This window comes from Condylura cristata, unplaced genomic scaffold (genome assembly GCF_000260355.1).
Source record: "Condylura cristata isolate star-nosed mole 26May11 unplaced genomic scaffold, ConCri1.0 scaffold00014, whole genome shotgun sequence".
NCBI lineage: Eukaryota > Metazoa > Chordata > Mammalia > Eulipotyphla > Talpidae > Condylura > Condylura cristata.
This window is the reverse complement of record NW_004567115.1, coordinates 23,782,949-23,802,422: the sequence shown is the minus strand read 5'-3', so window position 1 is coordinate 23,802,422 and position 19,474 is coordinate 23,782,949. Positions and strand designations below refer to the sequence as shown.

Here is a 19,474-nt window from a genome sequence, read left to right as displayed (position 1 = left end):
TTTCTTTTCACTCTCCTTTAGTAAGCATGACCCTGAGAGAGCAGCAAGTCTTTTTTTTTTTAAAGATATATTTATTTATTCATATAGAACTGGGGTACAGGCCAGAGATGCAGAGGATTCAGCAGGGACAGAGTGGAGCGCAGAACAGGCAGATCGACGAAGGACACTGCTGAGGGGAGCAGCAGGCGGTCAGGAGAGGTCTGCCGCGTCGAGAGCAGCAAGTCTTAAGGAATTTTTCACTATCTTAAAACCATCCCAGTACCCGAGAGCCTCACGGAGGCCCACCTGTTCTATCAAACGAGTGTGATTATACTCTTGTGTTAGATCATTGTTTAACCCTGATTATCTCTGGAGCCCTAGTATTAGTGATATATCCTTAACACCTCACAGTTTGCTGATTGCTCCTTTTCAACAGAGAGCAGGCCTCATGCTCAACGCCTTCTGCAATGGAATCTAGTTACAACTGAAAAACTGTCTCGTCAAATTTCTTTTTATAGTCATCTTCTATTTAGGGCAAGGGAGCCTGGTTTTCCATATATAGTAGTGATATCATTTTCTTTTAATATATAAATGTATAAATTAGATATTGTGCTGTAGAATAAAATATAGTAATAAACATGAAATTAGGAGGGAGTGGCAACATAAAGAAAAATATTAAGTATGTGTACAAGACAAGGGATGGAAAACTGCAGGTGGAATATGAATGACCAGGCTTAACACAATCATTTTAAGGTTCTTAAGGGCTTTAGGAATGTCCTTCCTTACCAATAACCTTGAAATAACCTTCACTTAAGAGCATGCCAGGGCCCTCCCTGGTGGCACAAGGGGTTAAAGCACAACACTATGAAACTTTGATTCCCAGCCAGGGAGCTGACCCACATGGCTCAGCAGACCTCTCCTGACCTGCCAGCTGCTCTCCTCAGCAGTGTTCTGCTCCCCACTCTCTCTGCTGAAGCCCCTCACTACCTGTACCCTGTTCTTGTATGCATAAATAAATAATAAATTTTTATCTTAAAAAAAAAAAAAAAGAGCATGGCTGATGTTTATCACTGGCCTGTTAACTCCTGGAGAGAACCCACTTTGTATTCCTGAGCTCTGAGCATGGGCTGGAGAGACTGGCTCCTCCTGCTGGGGTGGTGAAAGGCACAGAAGTGAGATCCGTAAGTATGAACGTGGCCTGCTTGCATGTGCTGTCCTGCTCTAACACTGGCTCTATCTGGGGGGGTCACCCAGTCTTGCTCTCCCCGTCCATTGGGCAATACAGTAATGCTGAATCGGAGCAGACATGCTCATCATCCCCTCATGGGCTAAGGCTCACACTTCCTATTTCTTGGGGGAAAAGGATGTAGAGCAAACAACTAGAGCTGACTTTCATGAAAGCACTGCTACCATTATCTGTGACCCTCCAATGGCCCCTCTCCTGTTCGGGGTTTCAGTTTCCTCATTTGTAATGTAAAGGGTTGTATACTTCCTTCTCCCAGTGCTGATGAATCTAAGGGGGGAATAATCTCCAGGGGGAAGATGCTGGCTGTAGATGGAACTACTTTCTACTTAATGCTTAGGTGAGGTGCCTTACCTGCCTTCTCTTTGCCTCCCCTCACCTGTGCTGGTTGGTTTGCCAGATTAGGGAACTAACCCCACTGGTGTGGAATCTAGGACCTGGAGATTCAACCTCAAATATTTGTTGGGTCAGGAACTTCTGTGAAGGCTCATTAAGTCAATAAGCTTCAGCTCTTTTTTTTTTTTTTTTAAGATTTATTTATTTATTTAATTTGTGCATAGAAGAACTAGAGTGTAAGTCAGAGGTGCCGGAACGGGGTGAGAGGATCCACCAGAGACAGAGTGGGGAGCAGAACAGGCAGATTGACTGAGATACACTGCTGAGGGGAGCAGCGGGCCAGACAGAAGAAGTCTGCTGCACAACGTGGGTCGGTTCCCTGGGACTGAACTCAGGTCTTGGTGGTGCTGACACTGAGATTTCACCCCTATGCCACCAGGAAGTTGTTTCATTGTTTTTTTTTAGTTGTGGTAAAATGCAGGTAATTTCCCATTTAACTATTATATATGCGGTTCAGTAGTGTTAAGACACATTCACATTGCTGTGCATTTCATACACCTGAAACTCCACACCCATCAAACCACTCTCCATTTCCCCTTTCTCCCATTCCCTGACATTCACCATCTATTTTCTGTCCCAATGCACTAGACAACTCCAGGTACCTCATACAAGTGGAATCATGAACTATCTTTTTGAACTGGCTAACTTCACTTAGCATAATGTCCTCAAGGTTCATCTCTGTGCTGATGCCATGTACTGGAATTTCCTTTCTTTCCTAGGCTGTATAACATCCTAATGTGTGTCCATACAACATTTAGTTGCTTGCACCTTTTAGTTACTGGGAATAATGTTGCTCTGAATGTGGGTGTGCACATTCAGACTCTTCTAGACTCTACTTTCAATTCTTTGGAATATATACCCAGTAATGGTCTTAGGCCCATTTAAAATCATTCATTATACTTGAGAGAAAAATAGCCTCTGTACCAATTGTCCAATGGTTGGGTTACTTATTTAAAAATAAAAATACTCATTTGAGCTAATAAAATCTGTAAACTAAATGCCAGCAGAGGTGGAACATCAGATACCCACCCGAAGAGTATTTTAGGTGCAGAGGAAGGCTGGGGGGTGGTGGTGGGGGGACGCAGGGGGAGTAGGCATGAGGTCGGTAGGAGGGTAGACAGAGCTGCTCACACATCAGCCAAGCTGGGGAAGGGTGGGAACCCTGAGACCACCTGACTCACTGAGGCCGAAGAGAAAAAGGAGCTGACATTTAATCAATGTGATGGAAATGGAACTATATCCTAGGGAAGCAGCTTCAGCATGTTAACCCCCTTTTTTCTTCCATCCATTGTGAAATCTAACACGACACAATTTCAGTGAATGGTGATCTGGAAATTCTTTACACCTCTTTCAGATGAGGCAAACTTTACATAAGACACACAGTTGTATGTTGTCAAATGGGAACCCTCAAGCTGAAAACACTACTTCAGGAGTTGAGAACTGGTCTGCATAGTGGGACAGGACATGGACCCAGGAAACACACTTATGAGGGGGGATGCCTAAGTCCTGACAGAGTGCCCAGTCAGCTATCACACTAGCCAGCCGCCACGTAGCACTTTTTGGCAGGCCTACTTCCTCTCTCTATAGGGAAAACGAGTCCCCTCCCACTAGATTTCTACAAATAAGAGCATGAATATCTTTGGAGGATCTAGGTGGTTTCAAGTTGGCAGAGTCAAGACATTTTTTCCAGTTGCTTCTCTCACAAGTCATACAGAACTCCAAGAACAAGAAATAGAAGCATATACTCTAATTTGGATGCAGCTGGTGCTAAACCTCACACTCCAAACTGTAATAAATGAAGCCAGATAAATGAAATGGAGGAGCCTCCCTGGTGGCCTACAGATTTAGTCCAGCGCCACCACTGTGATGTCCCTTCCACGCCAAACTGCTGGAGCTCGATCCTCAGCCTGGGAGCTGACCCCTCTGGCACAGCAGACCTTTCCTGTCTCCCCTCAGCAGTTTCTTCAGTGGATCTGCCTGCTCTGCTCCCCACTCTGTCTCTGGTGAACCCTCTCACTCCCCGCACCTCTGGCCTACACCCCAGTTCTTGTATGCATAAATAAATAAATAAAATAAATCTTAAAAAAAAAAAAGAAGTCTTGGCCCTCCCTGGTGGCGCAGCGGGTTAAAGCACTGCACTGAGAAGCTTAAGCCACTTCCGCATGAGTTCGATTCCCGCCTGCCCCCGGAGGAGACCACATGGCGTGGCAGACCTCTCCTGACCCGCCTGCTGCTCGCCTCAGCAGTGTACTTCGTCGATCTGCCTGTTCTGCACCCCACTCTGTCTCTGGTGAATCCTCTCACCCTCCGCATCTCTGGCCTGTACCCCAGTTCTATATGAATAAATAAATAAATCTTTAAAAAAAAAAAAAAAGAAGTCTTTTTGCACTTCTGAGTTTTAAACTATTTACATATAGTAAATTAAATCGGGAAGAAAATCAAGTATATATGAAATCAGACAGAAGAATGTGATCACATATGTATAGATACATAAAACACTTTTTTAATATGAAGGGACAGCATACATAATGAATCAAATCTACAATGCAATGCTGTGCAGCTGCTGTTTAAAGTAAGAAAACTGTACACTGTCCACAATATATTGTGTGAGTCACAGACTATGTTTTGTGCTTAGTTACCCTCTAATTAGAATACAGGATGTTAAGCAAACATACAAATAGAGGATCATGATCTCCTTTCCTAGTAAATTAAGTTAAAACTGCCTGGGTTGGAACAAGGTAGGCTCCTTGTCTCCCCTAATTCCCCTCCCCCACCAGTCCCAGGGAATTCTGCTGGAGAAGGGGTAGGGGGGTACTTGTCCAGTACTCTCCGGGCAGGTATGGATCAGCCCACTCCAAACTAGACTTGAGCTCCGATACACTCTGCGGGAGTAGGTAAGGAGGCCTCACATATTCATTCGCTGTGCTACTGGTATTGGCAGGATGCTAACTAAGTGCTAGGGCCTGTAAGGAACAGTTCACTGATATCAGACCCTTGCAATTTAGTGGAGGACAAAGACATGACCACAAGTGATTACAGTCAAGTGTGTGAAGTCCAAAAACAGAACCATATGTGGGGACCAGAGAAAGGGGAAAGATCTACCTGGTGTGCTGGGGAGACAGAGATACCAAGCTCTCCATCAACCGTTATCTTCCTGCTTCCAGGCAGTCTGACCCCTAAGTCCCTGAAATACAGTAACATCTGTTTCCCCCAATTCTGCAATGACTCAAAGGTGTGGGCTTCTGGGGGAAGGTGGGCTGAGGATGACCTAATGCTGGAGGAACTTGAAAGAAATAACAGGGGAATCCTTAACCCCTACCTCTTAAGAGGTGGGGAAAGAATACCAGTGGCTAACACTCCCAGGCCCCACGGCCAGGCTTCGAAACATTTGTGAAACTTGGATCATGTTTTGCACTGGGAGTAGAGGTCAAGGTTTACTCTTGATCTATCTTCCAACTGGAAGCTTTTTTAGGTTCATCACCATGTAAACATATGTGGGGAAAATGTATTTTCAGGTGGCAGCAGGAGTTCCCTGCTCCCTAGAGAGAGAGGAAGGAACCCTGTGCCAGACAAGCACCCGCTGTTCTTCCTATCATATAGTGGCTGGTAACCTGGCTTCCCCACTTACTAGCTCTAAGAGCTATGGGCAACTTATCACTTCATCTCTGCCTGTTTCTTTTTCTGTAGGAAATGAGGATGTTGACAGTGCCAACTTCAAAGATGATTGTGTGGATTGGAACAGAACCCTGTGAACAAACAAATTCTAGGTATTATCATCACCAGAAGCATTCAGTCCCATTCCACCAATTTCATGGTCAAAGCTGGGGCCCATCAGAGGGGAGACAGGCAACCCTGGAAAGGGCCTTGGGGGAGGGGTGCAGAGCAAAAGGGTGCCCTTCATCTTGTTTTATCCCACGGAAACATGCTTCAAGAACCACCATGAGCTTGAGATGCTGGGTGACCAGTGTTTGGGATTTTGTGTCCCAGCACCAAATACAAATGGCATTTTTTTCCCCTCGGGGAATGCTTTGTGGTAGTAGTGGTTTGCTTGAAAGAACAAAGCAATGTAGACATGCCCTGGGTTTCCTTGCCTGTAAACAAAGTGGTGGACTAGGCTCATTCCAACTATTTTTAAGCCACCAACTACATGTGAGTCTTTATAGGTGATCTCCAGGGTCTGTTGTAGCTCTAATTTACTCCCGTTTATTTTTAGTATTTCCTTGTTGGCATGCACTTAACGTGGCACAAAGAGCCCAGACTTGGAGAAGTTCTGGGCTCAAACCTAGGTTCACTATGTACCAACCAGCTCAATTCCAGGTCAGTTTGTCCCTCAGCTCTGAGCCCAGGGTACTAACCAAATCCACACTTCACAGGAGCATCACAAGGATTAAATGAAGACAAAGTTCAACATAGACACTTGGATGTATAATGATATACACCTGAAACTTATATGTTATAATGCAATGTTAGCTCAGTTAAAAAAAAATTTCAGATTCTTTGTACGAGAATAAACTATGCTAGCCATAACCGCTACCAAAAGGACAATTACTTGGGAGAGCTAACACCCCCAGAGAAAGCAGAAGTACCTGGGAGGCAAAGGAGCTTTGATTGATTTATTTTTTTACATGAAGATACCCAGCAGTTAGTTTTTTTTTTTTTTTTTTTAAGATTTATTTATTTATACATACAAGAACTAGGGTACAAGCTAGAGGTGTCAGGAGTGAGAGGATTCATCAGAGACGGAGTAGGGAGCAGAACACGCAGATCAACTCAAACATACTGCTGCTGAGGGGAACAGCAGGCAAGACAGGAGAGGTCTGTCATGCCATGTGGGTCAGCTCCCTGGCTGGAGATGGAACTCATGCTTTAGTGTCTGTGGAGAGCTTCGTGGTGCTGCACTTTAACCCCTTGTACCACCAGGGAGGCCCCCAGGAGCTTTGATTTTTACTTTCTGCAGCTATCACAGTACCAGGCAGGTGTGCAAAAATATGTTTTTGCTTTAGTGAAGGATTAGATTTCCAGGTAAGGTAGTCACTGGCTGTCACTGCTGCCTGTCTGGGCACTCACAGCCTGACATGCTGGCTTTTGATCCCCTGGGGTCCCCTGAATCCCCACCATCCTTGAGGGAGCTACCATTATCATCCTGAGATGGCAGATGGGAAACTGACAGTTAGAAGTCCATCTCAAAGCCACCATAGGCCCAGTTAGCCTGTCTTGAATCCAAGCCTAAACACTGAGCTTTGTTTAAAATTAGCAAGACAGACGAGGACGTTGCACTTTGCCCAGCACTGCCAGCTGGAGAAATTACAGGGATCTTCAGATTTTTTACCTAGACTTCTGAGTATCTGACCAGAGGAGGATGCTCCATAAGAGGGTCACCTGCCTTGATTCCTTCCCTGTTCCCCCACAGCTCCTGCAGTCACTCAAGTTCACTACGCTGCTGAACATGACGCCTGTAAACTGAGACAGGCTGGTCCCTCCCTGGGCCTCCGCTGGCAAGAGCATTCTGCATTCTTCCTTCCCCTGAACTTGGACGTGAGGCCTAGCAAGAGTACAGAGCAGAATTCCTAGAACTGCTGTTCCTATTCCAGGGAGCGGGAGAGCATTTCACAACAGGGTCGAGGTAAGTTCGCATGCCTGTGCTCAGACACAAGCCAACAGCCTGTGAACAAAATACTCTGAGCAATTTTCAACTCAGCGCTCACCAGCAGCTCCATGTCAACCTGGAGACAAATAGGCAGCCGTGCCAGGATCTACCAGCTGTCCCTCCACCCCACCCTGCAACACACACACACACACCAGCAGGCCACATGTATTTGGGCAGCTTTTCTTGCCGGGCAGTCTGTTTAGTAGAGCATGCGCAGTCCATTTTTTTTTTTTTTTTTGCAAAGAGAATCAAGATTTGGATATTCCCCAGGGTCCAGGAGTCTTTTGTCTTACCAGAATCCCAAATGGAGGTACATCAGAGATTGGCAAAGGGCCCTCTGCTACTCCCCCCCTTTGAGGCGCTGACACACGTCAGCTTGTAGACCAGTTTGTTTGAAAATTAAACAAGAGGGAAGGCTTCTAGAGACATTCAGAACAAAAGAGCTGAAGCAATTATTGGAAAGGTTAGCCAAGCCCCTTCCCCTTTCTTCTCTTCATTTCCCCTGACCCTGAAAGGCACCAATGCATCCCACTGTCTCTAAAATGCATTACTAACAGAAGGTCCTTGTGAAAGGCCCCTGGTGCACAGAAACTAACAACTGCAGCCCCAGTAAGAAAGGGAGGGTCCAGTTAGGAGTTGAATTCACATGTTGTCCCAGCCCCTGCACATAAATGCAACTGTATTTGGAGATAAGGTCTTTAAATAGCCAGTAAGTAAAAAAGACGGCAGTTAGGAAGGGCCCTAATCCAACATGCAGGTGGACTTAAAAGAGAGAAGCCATGTCCTGTCTGGTGGCTCAGGGGTTTGGAGTGTGGCACTGCAGAAGCTGCCCCCAGCCACCTCAGTGCTAGTTCGATCCCCACGAGGAGGTGACCCACATGGTGCAGCAGACCTCTCCTGTCTCGCCTGCAGCTCCCCTCATCAGTGTATTTAAGTACATCTGCCTGTTCTGCTCCCCACTCTGTCTCTGGTGAATCCTCTTGCCGCTCCTTCACCTCTGGCCTGTACCACAGTTCTGTATGCATAAATAAATAAAAATCTTTAAAAAAGAGAGAGAAGCTACAGAGGAGAGACCACTGAAGAGGCAGTGAGAGAAAGCTGTCTGCAAGCCCAGGATAGGGCCTAGGTGAAGCTAACTCAGCCGGCACCTTGACGGTGGATTTCCAGCTACTAGAACTGTGAGAAAGTTAATTCCTATGGTTTAAGCCCCCTCATCTGTAGTATTTTGTTCTGGCAGCCCTAGCAAATACAGACCCAGTTTCCCCTTTTATTCTGAAGAAGGGAATCCATTTTCTCATACACATGCACATACTGTCTCTTAACCACTAGATCATTTTAAAAAAATGATTATCTTAAAGTTATGTACAATTACTTTGCAGTTAATTACATAAGCTTAAGTCCTCGGAAACAGATTGTGGCCACCATCAATGACTGCTAAAGATAAAGATTCACTTTTTTTCCAACAATTTTTAATTTCTGGAAACTTTCCAGCATCTCCCCACTTAGTATTCCGGGTAAGATTCCCATATTTGCATCACTTCAGTTGTCAGTCACTCCAGGTTCTACTTGTAACAAATACTTTTGCCCCTGCCTGGCCCATCATCACTCACTGCGACGTGCTCACTTCCACTCCATGTCCTCATCTCCACATCTTCCATATTGCTTCGCTGGGAGGCCCAAGGGAATTCTGAACTTGCCTGACCCTCCTGTCACTCTGTCTCCTATCCACTTTGGACCCTGAGGCCAGTACTCTGGAATAGCAGGAATGTTCAAGTAGATGTGCAAAGCAAGGCCCTGTGGGTGGGCTGGGTGTCCCTAAACCCAGAGCATGAAGCAGGAAGGAGGGAGGCTGGTGACAGAAGTGGAATGTACTGCCCTGTGGTCTGCATCATGATCATCTGTATGGTCTGTTTGTACAACTGGACATAGGCCTTGAAAATGGGGCACAGGACTTGTGACTCAGTATTTTCAGGAAGGTATGATCTATATTTAAACCAACAGCAGATTTCCATGTGTGATTTTGTTCTGCTTCTACATCTGACACTGGTCTGCTGGCCAGAGAAGGAGGAACAGTTCCTGAAATGGATTGTTCTTTGAGATTTGACCTTTACGGAAGATTACCTGAAAATGTGGCCCCTCTAACTCCTCACAGCAGTGCTTGTATATGTGGTTTGCCTTAATCAATGGCTGCTATTTTTCCCTTTCCTTGAATTTGTGCTTCGATTATAGAAAAGTATGTGGGTGAGGGTACGTGACTTCCACATCTAGGCCTTGGAAAAGGCTAATTAAGCTCAGGTTAAGCTCATATCCTGAAGATGTGAGACCAAGAGAGAGTTCCCAATCCTCCTGTTGTTCCCACCAATGACCCAGACGCGTGGGTTAGGTCATTTTAGGTCTTCTGGCTCAGGGAAATCCAGCTGCCAATTCTACGCAACCATACGAGCAAACTTAAGCAAGATCATCAAAGAATGCTCAACCAGTCCAAAGAATGGAGACACACAATAGACTGTTGTTGAATTCCCCATGCTTTAAGGTGACTGATATATGGCAACAGCTAACAGATCCAGCCATTCTCAACAAGGCAAGTGTCTTTGGGAGCTGGACAAGTTATGATCCTCTGGGCTGACTTACTACCTGAGCTCTCTCTCTTTTAAAGATTTTATTTTTGTGTAGAAGAACTGGGGTGTAGGCCAGAGGAAGGAGTGGGGAACAGAACAGATGGATTTAGTGAAATACACTGCACTCATGGGAGCAACAAGAGAGAAAGGAGAGGTCTGCTGTGCCATATGTGGGTTAGCTCCCTGGCTGGGGATCAACTCAGGCTTTGGCTGTGACAGCGCTGAGATTATCCCCTAGGCCACCAGGGAGGTCTTATCTGAGCTCGTTCAGTTAACTTTACTAAGCATGGACATTGGATTACAATGCGTCCTGTTGGTGCTCATGACTTTGAGCACCCAAGTGCCATGGAGAGATGTCACCTACTCCTGCCTGGTCAGTGATGCTGGGTGCAAACAAGTAAACAAGGAGCACTAATCCCAGTGTCTGAGACCCTGGTTTCTGAAAAAGTCACTTCTTTCTAGTTTCTGTTCAATTAATAACAGGAAAAATAAAGCACTAATATCACTATGTATAATAGTGGAATAAGGGGAAAGTTGAGACAAAGTTTTTGTCCTTTAGACATTCCAAGATAAACAATTATCTTGTAACAGAAATGAACAGTTAAAGATTATCATTAAGCCAGCTCAGACTCAGGGTTAAAATTCAATAATCCTGGTGGCCCAGTGGGTTAAAGCACAGCACTGCAAAGCTGGCCTCTGAGGTGCGAGTTCGATCCCTGCCCTGGAGGTGACCCACATGGGGCAGCAGACCTCTCCTGGCTCACCTGCTGCTCCCCTCAGCAGCGTACTTCCTTAATCAACCTGTTTTGCTCCCCACTCTGTCTCTAGTGAATCCTCTAACTGCCCTTGAGCCTCTGGCCTGTACCCCAGTATGCACAAATAAAGCTTAAAAAAAAAAAAAGATTATCCTGGAAACACTTTTCTTTTCAACTCTTTATACAGCAGACCCTGCCTTCAATCTTGGCCATACAAAGCTGACTAAGACTGAAAGAACTTCCTGTCTTACCTAGGACATAAACATATAAACAAATACACGTGATTCTTAACTATGAATCATTTGGAGGAAGAACACTGTCATGGATCTTAGTAAGACCAAAAAGTAACAGATTTCTCACTGTTTTGAACACATAAGAACTGATGCATACAAATAAACAGTTTTCCTTAAAAACTTTCACCTTGGGAGCAATCCTCTTATCACTACAGCTATCTTCCTAACTCCTTTCTTAGGATGACATCAAATAAAAACTCATACAAGAAAATGCCTCACTCTCATGCTGTAGGTATAGATATTAATTTTTAAGGATGTACACCTGAAACTTAAATGTATACAATAATGCCATGTTACTTCAACAAAAGAAATTTAATTAAATAAAAAGTTCTGAAAATACAGAAAATCCTTCATTGCTCTATACCAATAGGTAAATATGGTACCACCCTGCCTGTCCTTGCACCACTGAAGTACACTGCTGAGGGGAGCAGCAGGCAGACAGGAGAGGTCTGCTGCACCATGTGGGTCAGCTCCCTAGCCGGGAATCGACTTGGTGATAAAGGACATTTTTGCTCTACAAAGGAAAAAAAAAAGATCAAACCCCTCTTCGAAAGAATAAGGTCCTGTCACTTTTGAGGATATTGAAAAAAATACGTAAGCCTCTGAAGGGAATTAAATCTAACAGCTGTGTCTGCATGGTTAGTCTGTAGAGCCTACCAGGTGGACTAGTTGGAGCAGGCCATTCTCAGTTGACTGTCAGACAAATTCCGCTGGCTGGGGGTGGGATAGGGGTAGGTGCAGGACTGTCTATCTGTTTCCTTCTTTAGATGGAACTTTGATGCTTGTAATTCTATTTCAAGTGAGTCTTCATCATTCTACCTGGCAACCCCAGTCCTTGAGGACAAACTATCCTCCAATTCTGGATGTGCTAAGTGACTTAAAAACATAAAGGCGTGTGGGCATTAAGGAGCTTGGGGGTGCTGTATGTCAGGGCCTCGGTCAAAGTGTCGAGTGAGGGACACACTGTAGAATGTTCTAAACACTAAAAAGGAAGCTGAGGTTAATGTGAGAAGTGGGACCACTTTTCACTTTCCTCACTGCCTTTTGCCCAAGTTCTTTCAGCCTGTCCTTACTAATAAAACAGACTTTCACCGTTGACTGAGGTCTAGAGACAATGGTCGTATACCTCCCCCTCTTCCCAGCACTGTCTCTTTCATAGCCAAAGATTTAGGAGCTGCTCCAAGGTAAGCTTCCTGGACAGGCTTTGTTCGTCTAATCAAGTGGGGGTGCCATTAACACCTGTAGCTCTACCCTTACCCTGATTAACCTTACCCAGGTACAGGCCTTAGATATGACTACTAGCAAATTCTTTAGTCTTTGGGGTCAAACATCCAAAACAGAACAGGGAACATGGCAGGGGGAAAGAGGGGCAGATGACAGGAAATTTTCAAGTTTCCACAACTCTAAATGTTCACATACCATACTCCCTTCACAACTTTCTCTTAAATTCATCAGACACCTAACTTCAGGAAGGTTAATGAGTACAAAGGCACTGACTAGAGTTATAGTAGTGGAGATAGCTCAAACCCACTGCTACTCCCTTTACCTCAGGAACAACCACTGCATTGCCATTCCAACAAGAGTGACTAGTGAACAGTCAACTCAAATTGCTCTTGTTGCCTCTTGAAAATAAGTGAGAGTGAACACCATGAAGGCTCTCTCCAGAACCAGGATTAAAGGCTGATGTGAAACACACCTCAAGAGTTTACCTCATTTAACCAGATCCGTCAGGTCTGCAACGTCACATTCTACTATTTCCTGAGTACCTACCCTGAGATACTTGAGTGAGGTATTTAGATCACTGGGACCTAGACAAGGCAAGTTCAGGCCCCTCCCTGATTCTACAAAATCAGAATCTGCATTTAAATGAGGTCCCCAGGTAATTCATACGCATGAGACACCTTTTCTCACTAGGGAAAGTTTCTCATTCTGGGCAGATACAGGGGTGGGAGAAATGGGCTCTGAAGACTGAGCCTTGGCCAACTGAGAGGCAGGCTAGGTTTGCGGACTTTGTGGAGGCAGGCCATGTTTCTGTGGCTTGTGAACGGTGAGCTGTGCCTGGCCTGCTGGACATCCAGACGCCTGGCGCTGCTAGCTTTCTTCCAGTTGGTCTTAGAAACTAAATGACCCAATGCCGCAGAAAACCTTCTAAGATCAGATATTTTGCTGCGATATACCAGTTCCTCCATTCCCATAGTGTATCAGAGTTCTCTATAAACAGAACTTTATTCCTATCTAACAACAAAGGATGAAAAAAGGCCACTGCCGCCTTCAGACCTGTCTTCATACCCACCCTGAACAAATCAAGAGATCTACACCCTCACTTGATGGAATCCCAAAATTGTCCTGGAGATGCATCATGGCACTGAGAAAGGGCAGTGTGAACTACAAAAGACCTAGGTGTGAAAGAGAATTTGCACCAAGAATGACAAGAAGAACTGCTGGGAACTTTTCTTTGAATCATTTTTAATAGAAGAGAGAGTGTTTCTCCCCTCTCTACTTGGCTGGTATTTCTTTTCAAACCAGAAAAAAAAACAAAACTTTGTGACATTGGACAGTGGGTACTGTCCTCCAGCTTTAGGGCCTCCTGAAAGTGTTTTGTAGAATAAGGTGGGGTGGTTGAATAACATCCAAGCCCCCAACAGTTCTAATATTGTATGTTTTGGATCAAACAGACCCCAAAAACACCTTGGATCTGGCAATGCTCCCTGGGGGTGGGACAGCTGCCTAAGAAAATAAGCATGTGACCCCTGAAGCCAGGCAGGCGACTAGGCTGTGGTCCTGCCGCAGGCTACCCGGAGTCCGGAGTGTGGCTACCCAGCATACACGGTGCCTCTGAGCAGGGCACCCGCATCGCTCGGGAGTCTTTGAATAGATTGGATCTGGAGCTGTGGAGGGGAGGGGAGGGCCAAAAGGGGATAGGAGGGAAGTGGTGAGCCACGAGGATTTCATCATGCAAAACTGCGGGCCGGTTTCATCAGCTGCTTGCTGTGCACCAGGCCTCGGGCGCTAGGGGGGAATGCCCAGTTCCCAAGGGCAGCCCTAGGCTGGCCCCCAACCGTGCCAACTCAGCTTCCTCTTCCTCATCCAGTTGGAGCGAGGTCACTCGGTCCCCCTCCTCCCGACAGAGGAAACGTGTTTTTCTGCACAGCCCAGGGAGCGGCCCCGGGTCCCTAGAGGGTGATCCCACACACGAAAACAGACAATGTGCACAGGTGCTGGGAGGCATTGCTGGAGCAGGCAAGCAGCCCAGCGCTCCGAGGGGGTGCGGACCCAACGCAAAACTTGGGGTACCTCGGGAAGAAAAAGGATTATGCAGGAGCCACCCACCCCAATGAGAACGCCATTCCCGTCCCTTAAAAGCCCCAGGTCGAGCCACAACTTGATCACTGGGCTACCCAGATCCCACCCTGTTCCTCCTCAGGACAGCCGTCAACATCCACAACGGGCAGTACACCTCGAATGTGGCAGTCCGTTGCAAGGGAGGGCGGGTACTCGTCTGTCTCTTCCAGAAAGAAGCCAGTGGGCAGTCCGCAGTCGCCGCTCTGCAGGGCGAGCCCTGGGGACAGGCAGCGCTCCCAGGGACCACCGGTGACCCCCGCTGGCCACGATGCCCAGCGCCCGTGCCCGCGCCCGTGCACCTGGTCGCCCCATACTACCGGTGGCTCCGGATCCCTCCGGCTCTGTGGAGTCAGTCTTCCCCGCCGCCCGTAGCCCGCTGGCACCAAGAGCCCCCCAAACCGCACCTACCTCCCGGGGTGGTGCTGAAGAGCGTGCCGCCCGGGGTGGTGCTGTAGTCCCCGGGCGGCAGCTGCACGCCGTCGCCGAGGACAACTCGGCGAGTGGCGGGGATGGCCCGGCTTGGGGTCTGGCTGCAGCTGCTGCCCCCAGACATGGTCTCCCGCGCGCGGCGCCCGCAGCCCGAGCTTGGCTCTCCAGCCCCTCCAGCCTCGCCCCGCCCCGCCCCAGTCCGCCCCTTCCGCCTCCAGCTCTCGCCGCCCCTGGGATTTGTAGTCCCCCGCGGTGCCGCCCCCTCGCCCCCCCGCCGCCCCTCCCCGCATCTCTGCCTGTGCCGCGCTTCCCCTCCAGCCCTGGGTGCGAGCTCCCCACGACCGTCACACGCGTGCGGGGCTCAGCACTGCCCCTCTCTGGCCTGCTCCTTTCGTTTCCCGGCTCCTCCCGCCACGCTGGCAGGAGGGTGAGGGTGGGGGTCTGGGGCGCTCTCTTGCTCTGCGCGGGGTACCCAAGCCTACTCAGTCCCATCTGGGAAAGCCTCGTTTCTCCTTCAGGTTTCCGTCCGGATGTTCTCCTCAACCCTCCCTGTCCCGTGCTTTAGTTCCTCAGTTGGGAAAGTGGAGCTTGATTGGTCGTTCGCCCTCATTGCTTGCTGAGAGCACCCACGATGGGGCAGGTTTTGAAGAAATGACGAAGGAGGCACAGTCCTTGATTTCAAAGAGGATGTGGGAGGACACGGGAACGAACCCCACTCTCCCCGCCCTCCGCACCCCACCCCTGGAGCCCGCCCCGCACCCAGGGCTGGAGGGGAAGCCCAGCGCTGGCAGAGGTGCGGGGGGGAGGGCGACGGGGGGGGCGAGGGGGCGGCACCGCGGGGACTACAAACCCCAGGTTCTTCACTCAAACGCACGAAGGGACGTCCCTTAGGTAGTGGGTGCTTTGTGAGGGTCATCAATTTTAGGAGGGGAATGAAGACACGGAGGAGCCTGGTGAAGCTGGTGAGTGGCTCAATGGCACAGGATCACCAGGAGCCTGCAGAACTTCTATTTGGACCTAAACAGCCTTTGCGGATGTGTCAGTCTAACTCAAACTGAGAAATTTGAAGAGAGTTTGGTAAAGGGAAGATTTACAAAGGTGTGGGCTGGAGGTAGGGAAACCACAATACCTGAGCCTGAAGAACTGGGGGGAGGGGTGTAGTTAGTGGGGTGAGAGAGAGAGAACACAGTGGAAAGGCCACACAGGAGTTATCACCTTCAGTCCGGGTCACATACCAGGAGGAGCTAAGAAGCAGAAACTCAGACCTTGCTGGCCCCCTGCCATTCGCCCCCCTGCCGGGTTCCTGATGGACTAATTCCTCTGGAAGACAAAGGACAAGGGAATCCATTAATACTGGTCTATAGGCCAGATTCCTGGGCTGGGAGTAGGGCTGAAAGGAGGGGGATGGTGACTGTAAAGGGACTACAGAAGATTCCAGCACTGTAGAGTGGAAGAAAAGTTGGGAGGGAGTGTGTGGAGCAGCCCAGAGCAAATCCCCTGTGTCAAATACGTGTCACACAAGTGTGTGTCACACATGTGCGCATAGGCTGGAAGTGTGTTGTACCCCCTGAACACCCCCTCCATGGTTTGGCGTGAGGGTGCTGACCCCAATCCACCATGTCCTCATGTATGAGGTGAGAAGTCAAGGCCCTCAGTTCCCACAGGTTCCTCCCCACCCCTAGAAATACCCTCTCCGCTAGGAGGTGAATGCCTGAAATTTTCCTATTTGCGCTTTGACTACTAAAAATACATTGAGACAAACAAAATTAGATGTTTATTAAAGAATCAAGAGTGAGGGTTGGAGCCTGGGAACAGCTTCCAGGTAGCTCTGGGAAAGCAGCTCTAATTCTGAGCTTTTCAGGTTTATGAAGCTATGCAAATGTTTCTTCAAAGATAAGGAAATTTGGAGCAGGAGTCTGTTTAATATATCTATCTAGCACTGAGGATAATAAGGGTTGCTCAAATTGGCTCTGTTCAACACCTTATCCTCTGGGAACTGGGTGGTTTAGCAACACCAGAAAATGTGAAGTTGGACTCTCTACAAAGTCACTGATGTGTCCAAAGACAACTGTTTTCAGGTGCTGCACCCTCTTCACAAGATGAGGCCATCTGTGTCCTGATTCTTGGCTTGCACCCCTTAGTTGAGACCAGAGGGAAGGGTACCCTTTTTATTGTTGATTTTAGTTACTTTTTTCTCAGGTTCTGCTAACTGTAACCTTGACGATCATGACACTACAAGGAGAAGGAAAAAGAACATTTACTGAGCTCTTATCCAGTCTACATTGTGCAAGAGACTTGACTTTGAGGGAATTACTTAAAATGAACCACAATGTTAGGAGTGTTGTCAGCCATTATTCATACATGAGGAAAATGACACATTAGCCTATCCACCTCAAAGACCAGATTTAAATATTTTTATAACCTGCATACATAGTCCAAAGTGCATATATTTCACTACCACCCCACCTTGGAGATTTATTCCCAAACTTCAGAATGCTTCAGATGAACTGGGAGCTTGTGGTGGGATCATTTTTCAAGAGCCTGTTTTATAGCCAGGGGAACTGCAAAGCTGTCCCCAAGAAGAGGAAGATTAAGATGGAAGCAATGTTGTTTTACTTATTAGTTCAGGCTGCTAGAACACAATGGGTGATTTAAAGGACAGATGTTTGTCGATCACAGTTTTGGAGTCTGGGAAGTCCAAGATTAAGGTTCTGGCTGATTTGATTCTGGCTTTCAAGTGGTTCACTCTAGTGTCTTTGAATGGTGGTGAGAAAAGGTTCTGGGCTCTCCTATCTTAAGGATTCTGATCCCATCATAAACACCCATCCCCGCCTCCTGACCTCAGTCAATCTAATTACCTCCCAAGACTCCACCTCCAAATACCTTGGGGGGGGGGGGTGAACTGGGGACAGACACACATTTAGTCCCTACCAGTCAGGATCTGAAGACTTCTGCCTGCTCACGATTGTGTGTGTGTGTGTGTGTGTGTGTGTGTGTCTGTCTGTCTGTACCTCTCTGTACCTCACTTCTTTGGCTGGTGACAATGCCCCACCTGTCCTGCACCCTAGGAAAGACTCCAAAGAAACTGCCATTTCTCTCCCTTGTCCAGACTCCATTAACCCCCTTTGCTCAGTCTTGAACTCACTGGATCTCACAGAGAGTGATGTTTTCAGCAGTAACATATTTGAAAAAAACTCAAACTGATGGAAGTGATATAATTTTCTGAGTCTTGTAGACAGAACATCTTGAGTTGAAAACCCACTCATGATCTCCGTGACCTTTGTCAATCACCCTGCCATTTGGTGATTGCCATTTCTTCTCTGCAAAATGGAAGAAACAGTATCTACCTATGTAAAATTTACAGTACATATTCGGAACCATGGTGGACAGTTTTACAATGATAGTTTTCTAGAAGCCTGCCTTCTGATTCCCAGACTTCTGCCTATGACGCCTCCATTTCCTTCATTTGAGGCATGAAATGTGACATTTGTTAAGTGTTTCAGCGTACCACCTAACCATAGTTTGTGCCTAGCCGTGGGGTCAGAAGGTTGGCTTGTATACATGAGAAAACGTGCAGACACATAAAATGGAAAGACATGGGTATTATGGGTAAGAATTGGCTGAGACTTACTTTCCTAAAGCTACACTCGTGCGTGGGAAGTGATAGGGGAACCCAAAAACTTTCCCCTGGGGAAGGGTGATTTGTTGGCTTGTTCTCCAGTTTATGACCGGCTAGGCTGGAGCGCCCTCTCCCGGCCATCATGACGAATCGCTAGGTTTTTCTTTCGTTTTAAGACCTGTTCTTGGGGCCCAAACGAACATGTGTCCTTTGACTTACTCAACAAATTATTACTGCGAATTTGTTTTTGTTTTTGTTTTCTGGCACCACAAGGGAAATCGAGATCTAACTTCTTACTCTTTAGTGACCAGTAGGGAAAATGACATTCTCACCTTCTCTGTTCCTGAGCCTGCTGGATCATTCACATCAGAGCACAAGAAGGAGCTGGTTCCCAGGCTGGTCAGCACTGTGGTTACCTTTTGGGGAATTTTGGCTGCCCAAGCTTCCCTCACGGCCTCTTTGGTTCCTGAATTGACAGCTCTGCTCTTGTTTTTTTTTTTTTTTTTTTTTTTTTGGTTCTAATTTTGGGGTAGAAGGAGGGTCTTTGGGAATGTTCTTATGAGGAATTAATCATGTCAGAGGATAAGGAGATCTGATCAGCTTTTCATTGTACCCTAAGTGAGAGAGAGCTATTTATGTGAAGGTGGTAAGGGAAGTGAGACTTAACAATACTCAAGATCTGCAATTTTAGATTCTATAACTTGACCAAAGTTTTCTTTAATTATTATTATTTTAATGTAATAGTTTATTTTTACATCATTTTGTACCTTTTTCCACCTCAGTTGTAATCCCCTTGGGCTTCCCATCACAAATCACACGTGTGCCATCACCATAGTCCAGTGCACTCTCCCTCTCCACCCCCCCCCTTTTTGATCATTCCCCACTCCATGCCCATAAAATGTCTCTGGTATATAATTGTTCATTATTATTACTCTCCCCCGCCCCGAACTTGACCAAAGCTTTTATGATTCCATTAGACAAAGTGGTTTCAATAAAGATAAAATGCCTTTCCTTTCAAGGAGAATTCTCCAGATGATTTTGCTGGAGATTTCTTTCAAACACTTGAAAGAAGAATAAACACTAATTTTATACAAATTCTTCTAGACAACAGGACAGGAGTATCTATCTAGCACTGAGGATAATAAGGGTTGCT

The 19,474-nt window shown here is 46.9% G+C and overlaps 1 protein-coding gene across 1 annotated transcript in view; it reads right to left on the bottom strand.

Annotated features, from left to right (window-relative positions):
- EIF4EBP1 (eukaryotic translation initiation factor 4E binding protein 1) overlaps positions 1-14,856 on the bottom strand; it is an 18,334-nt gene extending 3,478 nt beyond the window's left edge. The window contains exon 1 of the mRNA XM_004682241.2: positions 14,682-14,856. Within this exon, the coding sequence (XP_004682298.1) occupies positions 14,682-14,826 (145 nt within the window). The 5' untranslated portion in view covers positions 14,827-14,856. The remainder of the gene's footprint in view (positions 1-14,681) is intronic.
- Between the last annotated feature and the right edge of the window lie 4,618 nt (positions 14,857-19,474).